Here is a 20,622-nt window from a genome sequence, read left to right as displayed (position 1 = left end):
TTTTACCTTGTGTTTATTAGATCTACTTATATACTTACACTAACATTATTGGTTTATGCTTTGATTTTTTGCAGGTCAGCAGACTTAACTACAATGCCATCAACAAGCGAGGGCTGACAAAGTTATAATGTAACAAGGTAAACTCTGAGGCAAGACCAAGGAGTAAGATATGCAGCCTACCAGAAGAACCTAATTCAGTAACAGTTATTAGAGTTGAGCTATGGTGAGTGGTACACGTCAGTGCCTATTAGACTCAGAGAGGTTTCCTGAAATTCCAGGAATTCTTAACTTGGCTCTACACCCTATAGTAACAGCTTGCTTGTTTTTATAAATTGTGTTAATCATAGACATTTAGAAAATCAGGTAATGACTATACACTGCCACGAAGAACTGTCAGACCTTTATGGATTATCATGAGGCAAGACCTGATAGGAGAAAATGAATGCCGCCAAGAAGAGTCTCAGCTCAGTCCTGATTAGGAGCCTTGAGCCATAGGAGGGTTTGCAGCATTTTGCATGGGGGTCACAGTTAAAGCTTCGGAAAAATGCTCTATGTCTATACATGAATGTGATGACCGATTATGTGAACAACTGTGTAATGTCTCCTCTGCTGTTTCGCCTTCTCCCCTCCCCCAACTATTTAGTTGCCTGTGTTCTGAGGATCCAAAGCCCAGCTCTGATGCTAACACAGCTGCATAACCTTGGGACACATATCTGAGAAAATCACTAAGTTATGAGAGAACCTGCAAGAAGATAAGAAGGGCAAAAGCGGGGCGAGGTTAGCTGAGAACTTTGGGTCAGATCAAGCCACTAATATCAACAGTTAAAGTGAGATGAAACTGGTTTGATCGTTACAATCATGGGTTAACTTTTTCGGTAGTGACCAGGATTATCACTATTCATGTATTGGGGCTACATTAGGTGACAATTATATTAGGATACCTGACAAGATATTGTAAAATGTGCATGTTTAATACAATTGGAAAAGATCTACTGTAAATGTAATCTTACTCATGATAAAAGAGAACATATTGGTTAACTAAACAATTATATGAGGAATGAGAAACATTTAATTATTGTCACACGTTATGAGGAGATATTAGGCAAAAAGTTTTAAGGGATAAGGCTTAAGGAAAGTGAGTTGCCCCCCTGAGTGGGGAAGTGGACACTTTGGAAGGGAGAGCCACCCTGCAGGAAGATCTGGATAGGCTGGAAGAGTGGGCTGACAAGAACCTTGCGAAGTTCAACAAAGACAGATGTAAGGTCTTGTACCTGGGAAAACATAATCCAGGAGTGCAGCACAGGCTGGGATCTACCCGGCTGGGGAGCAGCTCTGTGGAAAGGGACCTGGGGGTCCTGGTGGACAACAAGCTCAATATGAGTGAACAGTGTGCTGCTGCAGCAAAGAAAGCCAGTAGGGTGCTGGGTTGCATCACCAAGGGCATCATCAGCAGAGATAAAGAAGTCATTATCCCACTCTACTCAGCGCTTGTCAGGCCACACCTGGAATACTGTGTTCAGTTTTGGTCCCCACTATACAAAAAAGATGTGCACAGGCTGGAGAGGGTCCAGAGAAGGGCCACAAAGATGATCAAAGGACTGGGAAGCCTGCCGTATGAGGACAGGCTGAGAGAACTGGGTTTGCTCAGCCTTGAGAAAAGAAGGCTTAGGGGAGACCTTATCACCATGTTCCAGTATTTAAAGGGTGGCTACAATGAAGATGGAGACTCCCTTTTTACAAGGAGTCACATGGAAAAGATGAGGGGTAATGGGTACAAGTTACTCCTAGGGAAATTCTGATTGGACACAAGAGGAAAATTTTTCACAATGAGAACAATTAGCCATTGGAATAATCTCCCTAGGGAAGTGGTGGACTCCCCAACATTGGACACTTTTAAGATTTGGCTGGACAAGGTGCTGGGCCATCTTGTCTAGATTGTGCTTTTGCCAAGAAAGGTTGGACCAGATGATCCTTGAGGTCCCTTCCAACCTGGTATTCTATGATTCTATGATTTATAAAAGCTGTTATTAATGAATATTGGTTGTGATCTGTGTCTCCCCCAACTCAATCCCCTATCAGGTTAAATGGAATTTACAATGAAATCAAATCACAGAGTCACAGAATCACAGAATCACAGAATCACAGAATCACTTCCTTTTGTTCATTCTAAACCTCATACCTACAAGTTTCACTTGATACCCTTCATCTCTTTCACCGAATAAGACAGGTTACAGTTGCTGCCTTTTCCATGCCACTCATGACTGTACAAATCTTCATGATACAGGTAAACAGTGGATTTATACAGAGGCACAGCAGTGCTCTTATTTAGCTCCCTATGCTTTTCCCAATAATTTGTAACATTTCATTTGTTTTTTTTCTTGGACCATTACTGAGCTGATATCTTTATGTCTAACCCCAAAACCTGATTTCTGTTTGATGGCAGTCAACTCAGAGCCCGCCATTTTTATATATAAAGTTTTGATGCATGTTTTCCCAGGCATGCATCTCTACATTTACCCATATTGAACTTTAGGTGCCATTTTATCACCTGGTCATCCAGTACAGTAAAGGCCTCCTGCAACCTTTCATCACCAACGTTTATCTTTACTGTCTTGAATAACTTTATTGGTGCCAGTGTCACCTCACTATTTAACCTCTTTTCCAGGTCATTCATGAATATGTCATAACTGACCACAATCTCCTACCTTCTATTTCCCAATCTGAAATTAATTATTTCTTCATAGACAGATAAAAATTGCCTACATATTCTCATTCATCCCTTCTATTTATGCATCCAAAGGTATCCTAGATGTTCAACTTGACATTTCATGATATCACAGAATATCACAGAATAGTAGGGGTTGGAAGGGACCTCTGTGGGTCATCTAGTCCAACCCCCCTGCCAAAGCAGGGTCACCTACAGCAGGCTGCACAGGACCTTGTCCAGGCGGATCTTGAATATCTCCAGAGAAGGAGACTCCACAACCTCCCTGGGCAGCCTGTTCCAGTGCTCCGTCACCCTCAGAGGGAAGAAGTTCTTCCTCATGTTCAGACGGAACTTCCTGTGCCTCAGTTTGTGCCCACAGACTGTCTGTGCTTACAGACATTTCATTTGGGTGGCCAAAAATAACCAGTGATAAATTATGATCAATACGAATTCACCATCATTTACTATTCAGCTCTCAGTTTTGTTGTGTGGGGTTCTGGTTTTGGTTTGTTTAAAGAAACTAACATCAGTAACCCAGAGAACCACTCAGCTGCTTTCCTCAGTCTTCTTTACACCTACTAAATATTGCTACAAGTCTCTTGAACTGAAGTGGGGAACAAAGTTAATTCATCTGCCTCCTTTAACGAGTATATTCAGCCTCTCTCTTCCAAACTACAGAATATGAATGCATTGAATATTTGTTTCTTCTGCACTGTAACCAGTTTCACAATCTACACAAAGTAATATCAGTTGTATCTGACTGACGCGTCTGAGAAAAATGTCTCTCTCAATGGCTTCAGCCTCCTTTACCTTATACATTTTTAATTACTATCAAATTGACATCTGCCATCAACTTCTTTTCCTTAATGACACATTTTATATTTCCCCCCATTTTTCTCTTTTGAGTTAAGAAAAATATATATTTTTAAAGATATTTTATTACACGTTTTAAAATATATAATTTAACCATTTTTAAGTTATTGCAGTATAGGCTTGCATAATGTATGCTTTATGAACTTTGTTTAGTCAACTAATGATTTACATGGAACATGAAAATTTTGATGGAAAGCAGTTGTGTCATACCTTAAATCTCCATCTAGTAACAACTACAAACTTGAGTGTGTGGTCCTTGCCAAGAATCTCTTCATTGCATAATATATCCAGCTGATGTAAAAAGAAGAAATAATTAATTCACTGAGACACAGAACATGGCTTTGAAACAATACACTTCAGATAAGGCCCAATAAAAAGATCAAAGAAACAGAACACAATTTGCATGTAAAGACAGCTTTGTCCTTTGACATGCTATGAAAATTGTTTAGGGCTTTTTTTTGCAGACACTTTATAGATGTTTTTACTTTTCTGTGTCAGCTTTGAAAGATCTTGATATTGGAAACAGCAAGAGTATGACCTCATAAGCAAATGTGAGATCATGTGACCACTCACCAGCTGAACTGCAATAGATGATGGCTCTAGTAACTATTGTATTAGTATATAAGGTATTCACTTGAGCAATAAAATGATTCTGATCGAGCACAAGATTGGGGTCCGTGAAGTCATTCACCACAGGTAAGTCACCATGAAAGTGACATATGCTAATGGTACTTTACCACAACCTGAGAAAGCTAAGAATGTCCATGCAGTCCACTAACATGGCTTAGCTGACAGACAATAACTCAAACCAGGATTTGTCTACAGCATTCAACCAAGTTTTCACATCCTTAGGGCCTTCCTCCTCAAAACATATTTTTCACTTGACATACATACCAATACATTGTTTCCACAAAAATGCCATGTGGCCCGAAAGGGGGAGGGAGGACTCCTGAGACACAAGTACTATTGAATGAACATTCTTACATTTTGATAAGAATCAAGTTGGTTGTAAAACCAGAGATTGCTGCAGTGGAATAGTGAGTTTAAACACAAAAGCAAAAGGTGTAATTAGTAAGAAAACAATCCAGGTTTCTGAGAGGTGTTAGGAATTTTAACACAGATGCTAGATGGGCCAACCGTAGGTGACATACAGCTGGATCTACTACTCACCAAAAAGGAAGAACTTTATGGGGACATGATAATCAATGGCAGCCTTGGTTGTAGCAACCATGAAATAGTGAAGTTCAAGATCCTCAAGGGAGCGAGGAAATCAAGTAGCAGAGGACAGATCCTGGGCTTCAGTAGAGCAGAAATTTGCTTTTTCAGGAAGCTGGTAAGTGGGATCCCATGAGAGGCAGCTCTGAAGGGCAAAGGAGCTCAAGAGATGACAAGTCTTTAAGGACAACGTCCTCCAAGAACAAGAACAGTCCATCCCAATACTCAGAAAAATGAGTAGATGTATCAGGAGACCAGCTTAGCTAAACAGGGAGCTCATGAGAAAAAAGACATACAGGAGGTGGAAGTGAGGACAGGCTACAAAGGAGGAATACAGAAACATTGCCTGGGTATACAGGGATGGTTTGGGGAAGGCCGAAGCTCAGCTGGAGCTGAAACTGGCAAGGGACATCAAGGGCAACAAGAAGAACTTCTACTGCTACATTATCAATGAAAGAATAAACAGGGAAAATGTGAGCTGACTGCTGCATGGGGTGGACAATTTAGTGACAGTGTCTGCAAATAAGATTGAGGTATTCAGTGCCGCCTTTGCCTTGGCTTTCACCAACAAGGTCTCCCAGGCCTTTTTGTGCCTAGAGACAAGGTTCAAGGAGGAGACGAACTGCCAGTAGCAGAGGAGGATTGAGTCAGGGATCTATTGAGAAATCTCAACCCATACTAGTCCATGGAACCAGACGGGATGCATCCAAGGGTGCCACAAGAGGTTGCTGATGTCATTACAAGGCCACACTATCATCACTGAAAGGTCACAGAGATCAGGGAAGGTACCCAATAACTGGAGAAATGTTTTACCCATCTTCAAAAAGGGCAAGAAGGACTATCTAGGGAACTAGATGAGAGTCAGCCTCACTTTGGTGATCCCTGGAAAAGTCATGAAGTGAGTTCTCTTTGAAGCCATTTCTGGGCGCACAAAGGCAAAGGTAAATCCATGCTGGCTATTCCCAATCACCAAGGGAAAAATTCATGCTTGACCAACCTGATTGCCGCCTTAAATGAAATGACTAGATCCATGGATGAGGAGAGAACAGTGGATGTTGTCAACCTTGACTTAAGCAAGGCTTTCAGCACCATCTTGCACAGCATCCTTGTATCCAAATTGGGACATTATGATCTGGCTGGGTGGACGACCTGATGGATGCAGACCCAGGCGGATTGTCAGGTTCAGAGAGTAGTGGTTAATGGGTTGTACTCTACACAGAGGCGAGTGACACACAGAGTATTGCAGGGGTCTATCCTGGGACCTGTGCTGTTGAATGTCTTTATCAGTGACCTGGAGGAGGAGACAGAATCCACCTCATCAAGCTTGTGGACGACACCAAACTGGGGGAGTGCAGCTGACACGCTTGAGGATGGGGCTGCCATTCAGAGAGACATAGACAGACTAGAAGGATGGGCTGACAACAATATCATTAAATTCAACAAGAATAACGGCAAAGTTATGAGACTCTCCTACGAACAAAGTCTGAGAGAGTTGGGGTTGTTCAGCCTGGAGAAGAGAAGGCTCCAGGGAGACCTTATTGCAGCCTTTCGGTACTTAAAGGGGGCTTATAAGAAAGATGGGGACAAACTTTTTAGCAGGGCCTGTTGCGATAGGACAAGGGGTAATGGTTTTAAACTAAAAGAGAGTAGATTCAGACTAGATATAAGGAAGAAATTTTTTTACAATGAGGGTGGTGAAACACTGGAACAGGTTGCCCAGAGAAGTTGTGTCTGTCCCCTCCCTGGAAGTGCACAAGGCCAGGTTGGATGGGGCTCTGAGCTACCTGATCTAGTTGAAGATGTCCCTGCTCATTGCAGGGGGGCTGGGCTAGATGACCTCTAAAGGTCCCTTCCAACCTAAACTATTCTATGATTGTATGATTTCCTCTGATACAACATTCCACCAAGGTGTCAGGGCTTCCTGGAGAAGCAGCTTATCAGCCCATAGAACTGATGAGTTAAATGGTTAGAGTCAAAGATGTCATGCTAACTTCGTACAAGAGCAGAAGTTGTGAGTCCTGCTGTGCTAGCAAAACTAAAATACCAATAACTGTCTTGGCCTATCTGAATTCCCTCAGCTGTTTCAATTGGATACCATATTCTTCACTTTCTGGCCTTGGTCAAATGTCTGTGCCCTGCTACTAGGCCCTCTTAAAACAGTTGCAACATTTCACTCAGAGATGCCAGCATTTCAGAAGTGACTGAACTGATAACAGCATATTTAGGTTTTAAGACAAAGTATCTGAGGTCCTTTCAAATAAAAGAGGTTAAAACCATGTCTAGTGGCAAGGTGGTGTATCCTGCTTTGTTCTCACCTATATACTGTACTGTACTGTAACTGCATGTTACAAGATGGGTAGCAGGTCTGCTGAAAAGGACCTAGGGGTCCTGGTTGAAAGCAAGTTATGTCCTGACTGTAACCGTCCCAGGGATGGTAAGCAGGTTCAACTAAGAGTCCAGATCATCAGGCAAGTTCACGTTGACGAGGCAAGTCCAAGATCAAGCCAGGAAGTCAATCTGCAGATTAGTGTCAGGATCAGGTCTGGTGAGAGTAACCAGAGTCAGACAGTAGGTCCATAGTGACGAGGCAAGGCCAAGGTCAGACTAAGAATTCAGTCTGCAGGTCAGGGTCCAGATCAGTTGGGTCTGTGGCCAAGCACAGCTGTGGCTGAGCTGGAGTCCAGTACTCCTATGACATAGCTCAGGCAGGGACTGAAGGCCCAGGTCTGAGCTGAACTGGGGGCTCCTGGGCAGAGGATGTGGAGGCCCCCAAGTAAGGCTGGTCAGGGCCATTAAGACCTATTAGTGCCCTCAGGGGCCTGACAATATAATTCTCCATTATGGCCCGTCAAAAAGGCTGATAAAAATACTGGAGAATGATGGTAAGCTACTGTCAGATAAATAAATTCATCCTGAGGATGGCTTCTATTGTAGCATGCATGTCTGAGATTATTGCTAATTTACAAGAAAATAACAAGTGGTTTTCAGTTATAGATCTGTTTTATTGCCATCTGACTTACTGAAGCATCAGTTTAGAGATTTGATTTCACATTTAGAGACAAATGATATACCTTCACTTAGGTACTGCAGGGGGTTTAGAAAGCAGAAACATTATGCAGATAATATTCTAGTGATTGGAGCTACAGAAGTGTAAGAGAAAAGCATCTGAGTTTTAAGATTAACAGACCAAACAGGATTTAAAGTCAGTTTGAGTAAGGCCCAATTAGGGCAACCCCAGGTAAACTACTTGGGGAAAAAGAAAGCTTTGTTGGTATCAGGAGACCGTTATGAAAATTACTGAGAAAGAATCAGGAATGGAACTGGAACAAGGAACATGATGCTTTAACTAAACTGAAAGAAGTTGCTTTAAAAAGCTCTGGCTGATTCCATGGGAGCAGTACCATTACGAAAAATAAAAAGTGCATCCTCTTCAGAGGGCAGAACAAAAATTATCTGGCTGTGAGAAAGACTGTTTAGCATCAGTCTGGGCTATAACAGTCTTTAAGGCTTTCGCCCTTGACAGTCCAGATGTAATCCAATTGTAGGTGTCCATGGCATGGTTTTGGTAGTGGGGAGGCTGCAGGGGTGGCCTCCGTGAGAAGAGATCAGGAGCTGCCCTGTGCCAGGCACAGCCAATTTCAGCCAGCCCGGCAATGGACCCACTGCTGACCAAAGCTGAGCCAATCATCGAAGCTGGTGGTGCCTCTGTGAAAACGCATTTAAGAAAGGGCAAAAATGCCAGACAGGCAGAGGAGAGGAAAAAAAGGTGAGAAACGGCAGTGCGAAAACCAAGGTCAGAGAAGAAAAAGGAAGGGGAAGAAGTGCTCCAGGAGCCGGAGCAGAGATTCCCCTCCAGCCCGTGAAAGAGGCCACGCTGGAGCAGGTATTCCCCAGAGCAGATATTCACACTGCAGCCCATGGAGGACCCCACACTGGAGCAGTTGGATATTTCCTGAAGGAATTGCGGCCTGTGGAGAACCCATGCTGGAGCAGATTTTCCTGACAGGACTGTAGTCTGTGGAAGAGCCCATGCTGGAGAAGATTTTTTCCTGATGGACTGCAGCCCGTGGAGAGGACCCGATCTGGAGCAGGGGAAAAGTGTGAGGAGGAAGGACTGGCAGATGGGATCTGTTATGTACTGACTGTGTTGCTCGGGGGGGTGGGTAGAGGAGTGTTGGGAATGAAGGAGTGAAGTTAAGCCTGGGGAAAGGGGGGGGGAAGGTGTTGTTTCAAATTTTTTTTGTCTTTGTTTCTCTACTATCCAAATCTATTTTCATTGGTAATAAATTAAAGTAAATTATATTAAATTAATTTTCTCCAAGTCGAGTCTGTTTTGCCCGTGACGGTAATTGATAAGTGAAATCCCTGTCTTTATGTCAACTTTTTCCATCCTATTTTCTCCCCCTGTCCTGTTGAGGAGGGGGGCTGAGTGAACAGCTGGGTGGACATCTGACTGCTGGCCAAGGTTAACCCACCACACCAATTTATCGAGTTAATATTGATCAACTGGGGGTGGGGGTGGTGATGGAGTACTGTATGACAGATCTGAACAAGGGGTGGATCCCAGTTGTGAACAAAGAGCAATCGCTCAGGAAAGAACAGCTACATATTGATGTGCATGTCCTTTAAAGGAACCTAGCAATAAAATATAGGTATGGTTCACTGACAAGAGTGCTAGATACAAACAAGGAAAAAGAATAGTCCAATACATTGTTGTTAATAGAACGGGAGAATAAACAGTAGGAAAACTGGAGAAAGGATATACTGGGTTTGGCTGGGATGGAGTCAATTTTCTTCATAGCAGCCTGCGTGATGCTGTGTTTTGGATTTGTGACAAAAAAGTGTGTTGATGATAACACACCAATGTTTTGGCTATTGCTGAACAGTGCTAGCACAGTGTCAAGACTTCCCCCTTCCCCCAGGGAGTAGGCTGGGCGTAGGCAAGAGGATGGGAGAGGACATGGCCAGGACAACTGAACCAAGCTGACCAAAGCGATATTCCATACCATATGATGTCATGCTCAGCACTAAAAACTAAGTGACAGGAAGAGGAAGGGGTGGACATTTGTGGTTATGGCTATCTCTTTTTCCCACTCTGTGCCGCTGCTGCCCCCTCTGTGACTAGGCTACGGGTGGCCAAGAAATTGAGAGGGTATACATCTGGGACAGCTGACCCAAACTGGCCAAAGGGATATTCCATACTGTATAACATCATGCTCAGCAATAAAGCTGGGGTAGCAGAAGAAGACGGCAGGGGGAAGGGGGGGGGGGGGGGGGTATCTTCCAATGTGACTGTTGCTTGGAGCCTGGCCTGGCATCGTTCTGCTTGTAAGAGGTGGTGAGTGATTTGCGTTTGCATCACTTGGTTTTTTTTTCCTCTTTTCTTCACTTATTAAACTGTCTTTATCTGGACCCATGAGTTTTCTTGCTTTTGGAGGGAAGATGAGGGATATGGGCCAGGTGAAGAGTAGAGTCAGGACCCTGAATTTTAGGAGAGCAAACTTTCAGTTGTTTTAGTGGATGGGACTCTCTGGGAAGCTGTCCTCAGGGACAAAGGAGCGGAACAGAGCTGGCAGCTCCTTAAGGACAATTTTCTTAGAACAAAGAACTATCGATTCCCATGTGTAAGAAATCAGGCAAGGAAGGCGGGAGACTGGCACGGCTGAGTAAGGACCTTCTAGTCAAACTAAAGTGTAAGAAGGAAATGCAGAGGCAGTGGAAACAGGTTCGTTTATCCTGGGAAGAACATAGAGATACTGCTCAGATACATAGGGATGGGATCAGGAAAGACAAGGCGCAGTTGGAGCTGAATTTGGCAAGAGATGCAAAGAAAAAGAAGAAGGGTTTCTGCAGGTAAGTTGGCCATAAAAGGAAGATTAAAGAAAATGGACCCCTGCCAATAAATAAGACAGGAGAACTGGTGACAACCGACACAGAGAAGACTGACTCAACAATTTTTTTCCCACATCTGTCAAGTCCATGAATCTCAAGGCAGGGACTGGGGGACTGAAATCCCTCCCTTCGTAGGAGTTCAGGTCTGAGACCACCTGAGGAACCTGAACATACACAAGTCCATGGGACCTGATGAGATGCACCCCAGGGTCCTAAGGAAACTGGCTGGTGCAGTTGCCAAGCCACTCTCCATCATATTTGAAAACTCATGGCAGTCAGGCAAAGTTCCCAGTGACTGGAAAAAGTGACTGGAAAAAGGGCCTGACTAATCTAGTGGCCTTGTACGATGGAGTGATTCCATCAGTGGACAAAGGAAGACCTACAAACGTCACCTAGCGGGACTTCTGGGAGGCCTTTGATACAGTTTGCCACAACATTCTTGCCTTGAAATTGGAGACATATGGGTTTGATGGACGGACTGTTAGGTGGATAAGGAACTGGCTGGATGGCTGCGTCCAAAGTTTCAGTCAATGGCTCAATGTCCAAGTGGAAACCAGTAACGAGTGGTGTCCCTCGAGGGTCCGTGCTGGGACCAATACTATTTAATGTCTTCATCAAGGACGTAGACTGTGGGATTGCATGCATCATCAGCAAGTTTGCAGACGGCACCAATAATTCTTACAATTCTTACAATTCTGTGAGTGTCTGATTTTTTGTGATTCTTTTTTTTATTTTTTCTGGTGATTCAAAGACTAACCTTGCTGTTGTTAGGGAACAGCGTTAGGAAGTTGTGTGCTGGGTAACAGATTTCTTCAGTGATCTGTTCGAAATTGTCATATTTGTGCTTCAGAACATTATTCTAATCTATTTTTTCTGTTCTTTAAAAATTGGCAGCAAGTATTAGTACTATGGACTGGCTGTTTATTGTAACATATGACAGCATGTCATATGCAGAGTGCTGTATAACCAGAACTTGAAACCTGGCCAAGCTCAGAATCACAGAATCACAGAATCACAGAATCACAGAATGGTAGGGGTTGGAAGGGACCTCTGGGGGTCATCTAGTCCAACCCTCCTGCCGAAGCAGGGTCACCTACAGTAAGCTATAGAGGACCTTGTCCAGGCGGGTCTTGAATATCTCCGGAGAAGGAGACTCCACAACCTCCCTGGGCAGCCTGTTCCAGGGCTCCGTCACCCTCAGAGGGAAGAAGTTCTTCCTCATGTTCAGACGGAACTTCCTGTGCCTCAGTTTTGTGCCCATTGCCCCTTGTCCTGTCGCTGGGCACCACTGAAAAGAGCTTGGCCCCATCCTCCTGACACCCACCCTTAAAATATTTATAAACATTTATTAGGTCCCCTCGCAGCCTTCTCTTCTTCAGGCTGAACAAGCCCAGCTCCCTCAGCCTCTCCTTGTAGGAGAGATGCTCCAGTCCCCTCATCATCCTCGTAGCCCTCCGCTGGACTCTCTCCAGTAGCTCCTCATCTTTCTTGAACTGGGGAGCCCAGAACTGGACAGAGTACTCCAGATGAGGCCTCACTAGGGCAGCGTAGAGGGGAAGGAGAACCTCCCTCGACCTGCTGGCCACACTCCTCCTAATGCACCCCAGGATGCCATAGGCCTTCTTGGCAACCAGGGCACACTGCTGGCTCATGGTTAACCTGTCGTCCACCAGGACACCCAGGTCCCTCTCCACAGAGCTGCTCTCCAGCAGGTCCGCCCCAAGCCTGTACTGATGCATGGGGTTGTTCCTCCCCAGGTGCAGGACCCTGCATTTGCCTTTGTTGAACCTCATCAGGTTCCTCTCTGCCCAACTTTCCAGCCTGTCCAGGTCACGCTGAATGGCAGCACAGCCTTCTGGTGTATCCACCACTCCTCCCAGTTTGGTGTCATCAGCAAACTTGCTGAGGGTACATTCTAACTCTTCATCCAGGTCACTGATGAAGTTGAACAAGGCTGGGCCCAGTACTGACCCCTGGGGGACACCACTAGTTACCAGCCTCCAACTAGACTCAGCGCTGCTGACGACAACCCTCTGAGTTCTGCCATTCAGCCAGTTCTCTATCCACTTCACCGACCACTCATCCAGCCCACACTTCCTCAGCTTCCCTGTGAGGATATTATGGGAGACTGTGTCGAAAGCCTTGCTGAAGTCGAGGTAGACAACATCCACGGCTCTCCCTTCATCTACCCAGCCAGTCATGTCATCGTAGAAAGCTATCAGCATGGTCAGGCATGATTTCCCCTTGGTGAATCCATGCTGACTACTCCTGATAACCTTCTTTTCCTCCACTTGCTTGTTGATGACCTCCAGGATAAGCTGCTCCATCACCTTTCCTGGGATGGAGGTGAGGCTGACCGGCCTGTAGTTCCCTGGGTCCTCCTTCTTGCCCTTTTTGAAGATTGGAGTGACATTGGCCTTTCTCCAGTCCTCGGGCACCTCTCCTGTCCTCCAGGACCTCTCAAAGATGATGGAGAGTGGCTCAGCAATGACATCTGCCAGCTCCCTCAGCACTCATGGGTGCATTCCATCGGGGCCCATGGATTTGTGGGCATCCTGATCGCTTAAGCGATCCCTCACACAGTCCTCCTTGACCAAGGGAAAGTCATCCTCTCTGTAGGCTTCTTCTCTTGCCTCCGGGGCCTGGGATTCCTGAGGGCCTGCCTTGGCACTGAAGACTGAAGCAAAGAAGGCATTCAGTAGCTCTGCCTTCTCTGCATCCTCCGTCACCAAGACTCTTCCCAAGTGGCCTGTCCCTCTTTCCACATTCCATGGACCTTTCTCTTCTGCCTGATCTCTACTAGAAGCTCCTTGTTTAACCATGCAGGTCTCCTGCCTCCTTTGCTCGATTTCTTTCTCAGGGGGATGCACCGCTCCTGAGCATGGAGGAAGTGACGTTGAAACAGTGACCAGCACTCTTGGACTCCCCTGCCTTTGAGAGCCCTGGCCCACGGGATTCCTCCCAGTAGCTCCTTGAAGAGGCCAAAGTCAGCCCTCCTGAGGTCCAAGGTTTTGATCCTGCTTATCGCCCTGCTTCCTCCATGCAGGATCCTGAACTCCACCATTTCATGGTCACTGCAGCCGAGTCTGCCTCCAACCTTCACATCCTCCACCAGTCCCTCCTTGTTTGTTAATACAAGGTCCAGCAGAGCGCCTTTCCTTGTTGGTTCCTCCACCACTTGCATCAGAAAGTTATCATCGATGCTCTGTAGGAACCTCCTGGATTGCGCCTGCCTAGCTGTATGGTCTTCCCAGCTGATGTCAGGGTGGTTGAAGTCCCCCATGAGAACCAGGGCCTGTGACTGTGAGGCTGCTTGCAGCTGCCTGTAGAAGGCCTCATCAACCTCCTCCTCCTGGTCAGGTGGCCTGTAGTACACACCCACCGTAATGTCACCCTTATGTGCCTGTCCCTTAATTCTAACCCACAAGCTCTCAACTCGTTCCTCGTTTGCCCCCAGGCCAAGCTCAATGCATTCCAGTTGCTCCCTCACATATAGAGCAACTCCACCACCTCTCCTTGTTGGCCTGTCTTTCCTAAAGAGTCTGTAGCCATCCATGACAGCATGCCAGTCAAGCGAGTTGTCCCACCACGTTTCTGTGATGGCGACCAGTTCGTAGCCGTCCTGCTGTATAATGGCTTCCAGCTCCTCCTGTTTATTGCCCATGCTACGTGCGTTGGTATAGACACACTTGAGCTGGGCTGTCAATCTCACCCCTGACCCTGGCACGCCAAACCTGGGCTTGTCCCTAGTGAGCTGGGCGATGTCCCCTTCCCCCTTCGAACCTAGTTTAAAGCCCTCTCAATGAGCCCTGCCAGCTCGTGGCCAAGAATCCTTTTTCCCCTTTGAGATAGCTGAGTTCCACCTGTCGCCAGCAGGCCCGGTGCTGTGTACACCTCCCCATGATCAAAGAAGCCAAAATTTGACCGATGGCACCAGTCCCTGAGCCACCTGTTAACCAGGTGAGTTTTCCTGCCCCTTTCAGTGCTGTTCCCTGCCACTGATGGGATGGAGGAAAACACCACCTGCGCCCCTGATCCCTCAACCAGTCGCCCCAGTGCCCTAAAGTCCCTTTTGATGGCCTTGGGACTTCTCTCTGCGATCTCGTGCCCGCCAACCTGCATTACCAAGCTGAGTGCTGCAGCTGATTCGCTAGAGAGAAGGGATGCCATCCAGAGGGACCTTGGCAGGCTAGAGGAGTGGACCCATGCGAACCTCAAGAAGTTCAACAAGGCCAAGTGCAAGGTCCTGCACCTGGGTTGGGACAATCCCCAATTTCAGTACAGACTGGGGGATGAAGGGATTGAGAGCAGCCCTGCAGAGAAGGACTTGGGGATATTGGTGGATGAAAGACTGGACATGAGCTGGCAGTGCACACTTGCAGCCCAAAAAGCCAACCGTATGCTGGGCTGCATCAAAAGAAGCATGGCCAGCAGGTCGAGGGAGGTCATTCTTCCCCCTGTACTCTGCTCTCATGAGACCCCGCTTGGAGTACTGCGTCCAGCTCTGGGGTCCCCAGGATAAGAAAGACATGGGCCTATTGGAGTGGGTCCAGAGGAGGGCCACAAAAATGATCATAAGGCTGGAACGCCTCTCCTGTGAGGACAGGCTGAGAGAGTTGGGGCTGTTCAGCCTCGAGAAGAGAAGGCTGCGTGGAGACCTTATTGCAGCCTTTCAGTACTTAAAGGGGGCCTGTAGGAAAGATGGAGAAAGACTTTTTGCCAGGGCCTGTAGTGACAGGATGAGGGGCAACAGTTTTAAACTGAAAGAGGCTAGATTTGGATTGGCCATAAGGAAGAAATTCTTTACGATGTGGGTGGTGAGGCACTGGAACAGGTTGCCCAGAGAAGTTGTGGATGCCCCATCACTGGAAGCATTTAAGGCCAGGTTGGAGGGGGCCTTGAACAGCCTGATCTAGCAGAAGGTGTCCCTGTCCATGGCAGAGGGGTTGGACTAGATGTTCTTTGAAGGTCCCTTCCAACCCATACATTCTATGATTCTGTGATTCTATACTGGGGCCAATACTGTTTAAAATCTTCCTTTATGACTTGAGCAATGGGGCAGAATTCACTCTCAGCAAGTTTCCAGATGATACAGAACTGGGAGGAGTGGTTGATACAATTGATTGTTTTGCTGTCACTTAGAAGGACTTTGACAGACTGCAGAAATGGGCTGACAGGAACCCCATGAATTTAAGCAAAGGAAAATGCCAAGTCCTGCACCTGGGGAGGAATAACCCTAGGCACCAGTACAGGCTTGGGGCTGAATGACTGGAGAGCAGCAGAAAACCCTTCCAACGTTGCATTTTATGATTTTATGATTCTAAGTGATTTTTCCCCTTTATTCAGCACTCATTAGACCACATCTGGAATGCTGCATCCAGTTTTGGCTCTCCAGTACAAGAAAAATGTTGATAAACTTGAGCAAGTTCAGCGCAGGGTCACCAAGATGGTCAGGGTGCTTGAACTTAGGCCCTATAAGGAGAGGCTGAGGGAACTGAGCCTATTTATCTTGGAGAAGAAAAGACTTAAAGGAAAACTAGTTACAGCCTTTCGAGACCTAAGAGAAGCCTATAGACAAGATAGATCTAGGCTTGTTACTGAGGTGCATGGTGGGAGAATGAGAGACAATGGTCATCAACAAAAACAGAGGAAGTGCTAACTAGATATGAGGAGGAAAAAAAAATCTCTACAAGGATAATTAAGCACCAGAACAAGTTGTCCAAATAGGTCATGGCATCACCATCCTTGGAAGTTTTCAAGATTTATATGGCAGTTTGAGATTCAGACTGGATCGAGGGGGACTGTGACTAATACCAACAAAGAGGGAACAGAGGCTTTGTTTTCACATGCCTGCCATTATGTGTTCTAGTTTTAGAATCTGAAATGACATAACTTGCAGAGGACAGAAAAGCCTCTTTCTTCCCTTACATTTACCATGATTTCTTCCCACAAACAGTCCAATTATATAACCCCTGCAGCAAAGGTGGCACCAGCTGATACTACACAAGGCTGAGTTTCTCTCAGAGTAGAGAAGCAGAACAAAGTATATGTGCTGCTTTCCGTTAAATCAGTCTTTCAGTAGTGTCCAAGTGTTATAATCCATTCTCTGCATTGAGTGGAAAATCTCTGCTAGGACAGCATATCCCTTCACTTAATGCCTCCAAACAAAGCATCTTTCAGGAGTCAGTTTTAACACAGATGGAAAACACATAACCAAGCCTTTTGGTATGTTTTAAAACTGGTCATGGAACAACACACTGAGCTGCACTGGCAGCTCTGTATAAAGCCAATAACCAGTAAGAGCTATATCCCCATTGTATTGGAGGGGGAGAAAAAAAAGGGAAGATGACCAGCATCCTTAAATTAAAAGGGGGAAAGGAAAATTTGGATAAAAACCTATTTGTCTGTATTCATCTCCTCAACTTAAGTAGTCATTTTCTGTTCCTTTATGTTAGGAAATAGTGTGTGCTTCAGTTTTTTTAAAAATCTGGTTGGAAGGAAAGACACTGTTTTGAAAATAATCCATAAGGCTTTCATTTGAAAAATAGTTTTTAAACATTAAAACATTACCTCATTAAAAGAAGAAAGGTTAAGTTTTTTAGCAATGAACTTCTTTAGATGCAAGACTGTTGCTTGTGCTGAGCAGCGGATCCATTTTCGTTTCAATCCACGTAATTTGCTGCTATTGCATTCCAAGCAGATGCTTACCTTCAGGAAAAAGCAAACACAGTCAGGGCTAGTTGACAGAACTTTCTGCAGTCCACATTATGCATTTCACATGCAGCATTTAATAGCCCAACAAAAAGGTGAAAATGTAGAATACCAGTATTCTTTAAAGCGAAATGCATGCAGTGCATACTAGACATACAGGTTGTCTAGTATTTTGTCAGCTTACTGTTAAGCATCATTCAACTCAAAAGGGATCTGGACAAAAGTTCAAGGCAGAACTTTAGGGCTGCCTTGTTCCAGAGCTTTATTCTAACTGCAGAGGTTACAACTAGCTCAGAAGAAGCCTAGGTCAAGGCCAAAGTGAGATATCCAATATGAAAACCTGTCAGGACCCTGAGCTCATTCCCCTTCTCCCTGAGGGTTTGGTTGTCTGAGCTCAGGGCCAATTTTGATAAGCAGCTGTACGACCATGAAACTGTTGTAAAGAAAGAGCTGTTTGAGAAAAAGCTTGAAGAATTTTCAGTGTGAGCTCAGTCTGCTCCACTTAACAGCATCATTTAAGCTGAAGCTCCCTCCCTTGGTTGGTCCCTCTGCGTGAGCTACGTTGCAGCCATGCCCATGCCTGGCCTAGACCCTGACCCACAGATTAGACTTCCTGGATTGACCTTGGACCTGTCTCATCACTGTGGACTTAGCTTGGTGATCACTGAACTGTGTATGACCTTGGTTACTGTCGTCTCTGGACCCGACTTCAACTTGCCGATTTCACTTTCTGACTTAACCTTGGACTTGCTTCGTCGCTAAAGATTTACCTGGTGATCACTGGACTGTGGCTGAATCTGGTCACTGTCACCAGAGCTTCTATGCTTTCCTTATTCATGTATTGTAGGACTGCACCCCTTGTTGGCGAGGTCACTGCCCTGTCTGCCTTGCTATCACTCTTGGCTCCTGGCTTGCCTGCCCCTATGGAGCAGCAGCCTGCCCTTGCTGCTCCCTGACAAAACCATTATCACTGTTTAATGGCTGCTTCTAATCTAACCTCTATATCCGGTAACATAGTTTAATATTTGAGGCATGTTTTAATATAATATTTTGAACTTTAAAATTTGCTGATGCAGATGAAGTAACAAATTTCTGAAGTTATACGGGAGAAAATGGCCTTTTGATCTCTGTGCTTCAGTTCCCTCTTCTCAGTCATCTGTTTTCTTTATTTAGTCTAAGCTCTTTAGTATAAGTTTTATTCTGTGCACTTAAAGGATCTGGTACAAAGCACAATCCATCTGAATACTACCATTGCACTATCATTAAATGGAGAACTAATCTACATTTAATTTACTTTGGACACAGTTAGCAGGGAAACATGAAGGCAGTGACTTGTGTATTCCAATAGCAAGTTTCATAATCAAACAGGTTTTGTGTTTAACACTTGACACTAAATACTAAATTAAAAAAGACTTTTCATTGTAATTATTGAAACATATTCAGTCCTGATGCACTGGAGTGGCATGGGAGTAGACTCTCAAGATAAAGGGCCCAAATGACTTGAAATCTAGTTGAGATGAAAGCCAACACAGAGTTTAGCCAATATTCAGGAAACTCAGAAATAGTTATAACTATCAAATCTTAATGAAATTCTCAGAACCAAATTTCTCCACAGCTACCTAAATAAAAAAGATGAAGCTGAAGTTTACACAAAAGCATGAGAGAACACTGTATCTTGTCTCTGTCAGAGGGAAAAAAAGTTTATCAAAGAAAAATAACCATTTAAAGATAAAGTGGAAATACAAAATAAAACTAAGAAATGCCCTATATCAGAAGTAAGCCCACCTGTTCATCACTTCGATGATAGTCATTATCTTCTTCTTGTTTTTCTTCAGAAGTTTCTTTGTTTGAATTTTCATCTGGTTTAGTTTCACCTTTCAGAAGAAAACAGAGCATTACAGTAATTAAATTAGACATATCAGATGACAGATAATCCTGAAACAAAGTAAAGACTATAAGAGCAACTGTGGGTTTTTTGTTTGGGTTTGATTTTTTAAGTAATTAGGCTTGTCAGAGCATGATCAGCTTCTCTTCTAACCAGGAAAAAAGTTGGAAAGCAGCTTTATTCTTGGTAGCATAGATCTAGACACTAATCCAAAGCTTTGCAGAAAATCAGTTCAAGACACCTTGCTACAAATTTGCCAGGGCTCATTCACTTTTCTGTAAAACTAATATGCTCTCCTGTCTTTCACAAATTTGAGAATTCTTTTGCCCTTGGATAAAAACACACACACACATTTTAAATATAACCACCACAGCATTTCTATCATAAAATTATACTTAACATCAGCAGTTTCTGAAGTTAATGCATTTCAGGACTGGGATAAAAAGTAACCTTTTCTTATCGTAGAGTTCCCACATAGATACTACTGAGGATCTTCACCAGGAACACGTTACAGCCAGCTAAAAGAACACATTCTGTAAACAAGTGTGATGCAAAACAATACTGCACTTAGATGGTGAGTTCAAAGTGGTGATTTCTTGTATATAGTCCAATATATAAGCACAAGCAAGCCTTGTACAATATTATACAATAGTTACGAGTGCTAATAAATATTAGCTAGACACCTACCTCTGACAGATCCTTTCAGCAGCTTAATGGAAGTCTTTGCCCCCACCCCAATACAGAATAAACATAAGACCATTTACCATTGCGATGTGAATCTAGATGTTGCTTTGCAGAGCATGTCTCCCCTTTGATGTCCCCTGGTACTTCCATACCCAGTTTGTGATAGAATTCCCTCTGCTTTTTCATTTCCGCTGTTTAAAATTGTAAATATTAGCTATGTAATAATGTTCTAGCACAATATTTATCAGCGTATTCTAAAACCCTCCTCTGATCTGTAAAAGAAGCTTGTCAGACAGGAAGTGGTACTAGCACTTTTTGTTACTTCTCTACTCTTGCTGCCATAATCAAGTTACTCCAGATCTTATTCACGAGAGGCAGAATACTGCCAAGTCATTTGCAGAGCTATTACTACACCATTCTGTTATTACATATGAAATAAATTTTAAATACTGTATCATACTTTGTTTTTTTCCCCTTCAATATTTCTGTCAAAATACTGATTTTGAATTTTTATCCGTATTTCAGATTTTCAATGCCCTAGACACAATTGTAAAATAATCACTTTACGTAAACTTGCTTATAAATGTCCAATAATGTCCTCACTTGGCAGATTAATTGGATTGAAATATTCTACTTAAAAAAAAGTAGCAACACA

At 44.4% G+C, this 20,622-nt stretch overlaps 1 protein-coding gene across 9 annotated transcripts in view; it reads right to left on the bottom strand.

The window, feature by feature from the left end:
- LOC142365597 (polycomb group RING finger protein 3-like) overlaps nucleotides 1-20,622 on the bottom strand; it is a 115,189-nt gene that overhangs the window by 24,344 nt on the left and 70,223 nt on the right. For 7 of the 9 annotated variants that reach the window (XM_075446514.1, XM_075446510.1, XM_075446508.1 and 4 more), the window contains 4 exons: nucleotides 20,048-20,158; nucleotides 19,184-19,272; nucleotides 17,258-17,395; nucleotides 3,791-3,871 (listed from right to left, as the gene is read on the bottom strand). In XM_075446514.1, the coding sequence (XP_075302629.1) occupies nucleotides 3,791-3,871; nucleotides 17,258-17,395; nucleotides 19,184-19,272; nucleotides 20,048-20,158 (419 nt within the window). The remainder of the gene's footprint in view (nucleotides 1-3,790; nucleotides 3,872-17,257; nucleotides 17,396-19,183; nucleotides 19,273-20,047; nucleotides 20,159-20,622) is intronic. The other 2 variants (XM_075446516.1, XM_075446515.1) reach the window with 1 other exon arrangement.

This window comes from Opisthocomus hoazin, chromosome W (genome assembly GCF_030867145.1).
Source record: "Opisthocomus hoazin isolate bOpiHoa1 chromosome W, bOpiHoa1.hap1, whole genome shotgun sequence".
NCBI lineage: Eukaryota > Metazoa > Chordata > Aves > Opisthocomiformes > Opisthocomidae > Opisthocomus > Opisthocomus hoazin.
The sequence above is the reverse complement of the archived record's forward strand: the minus strand, read 5'-3'. Positions and strand labels throughout refer to the sequence as shown.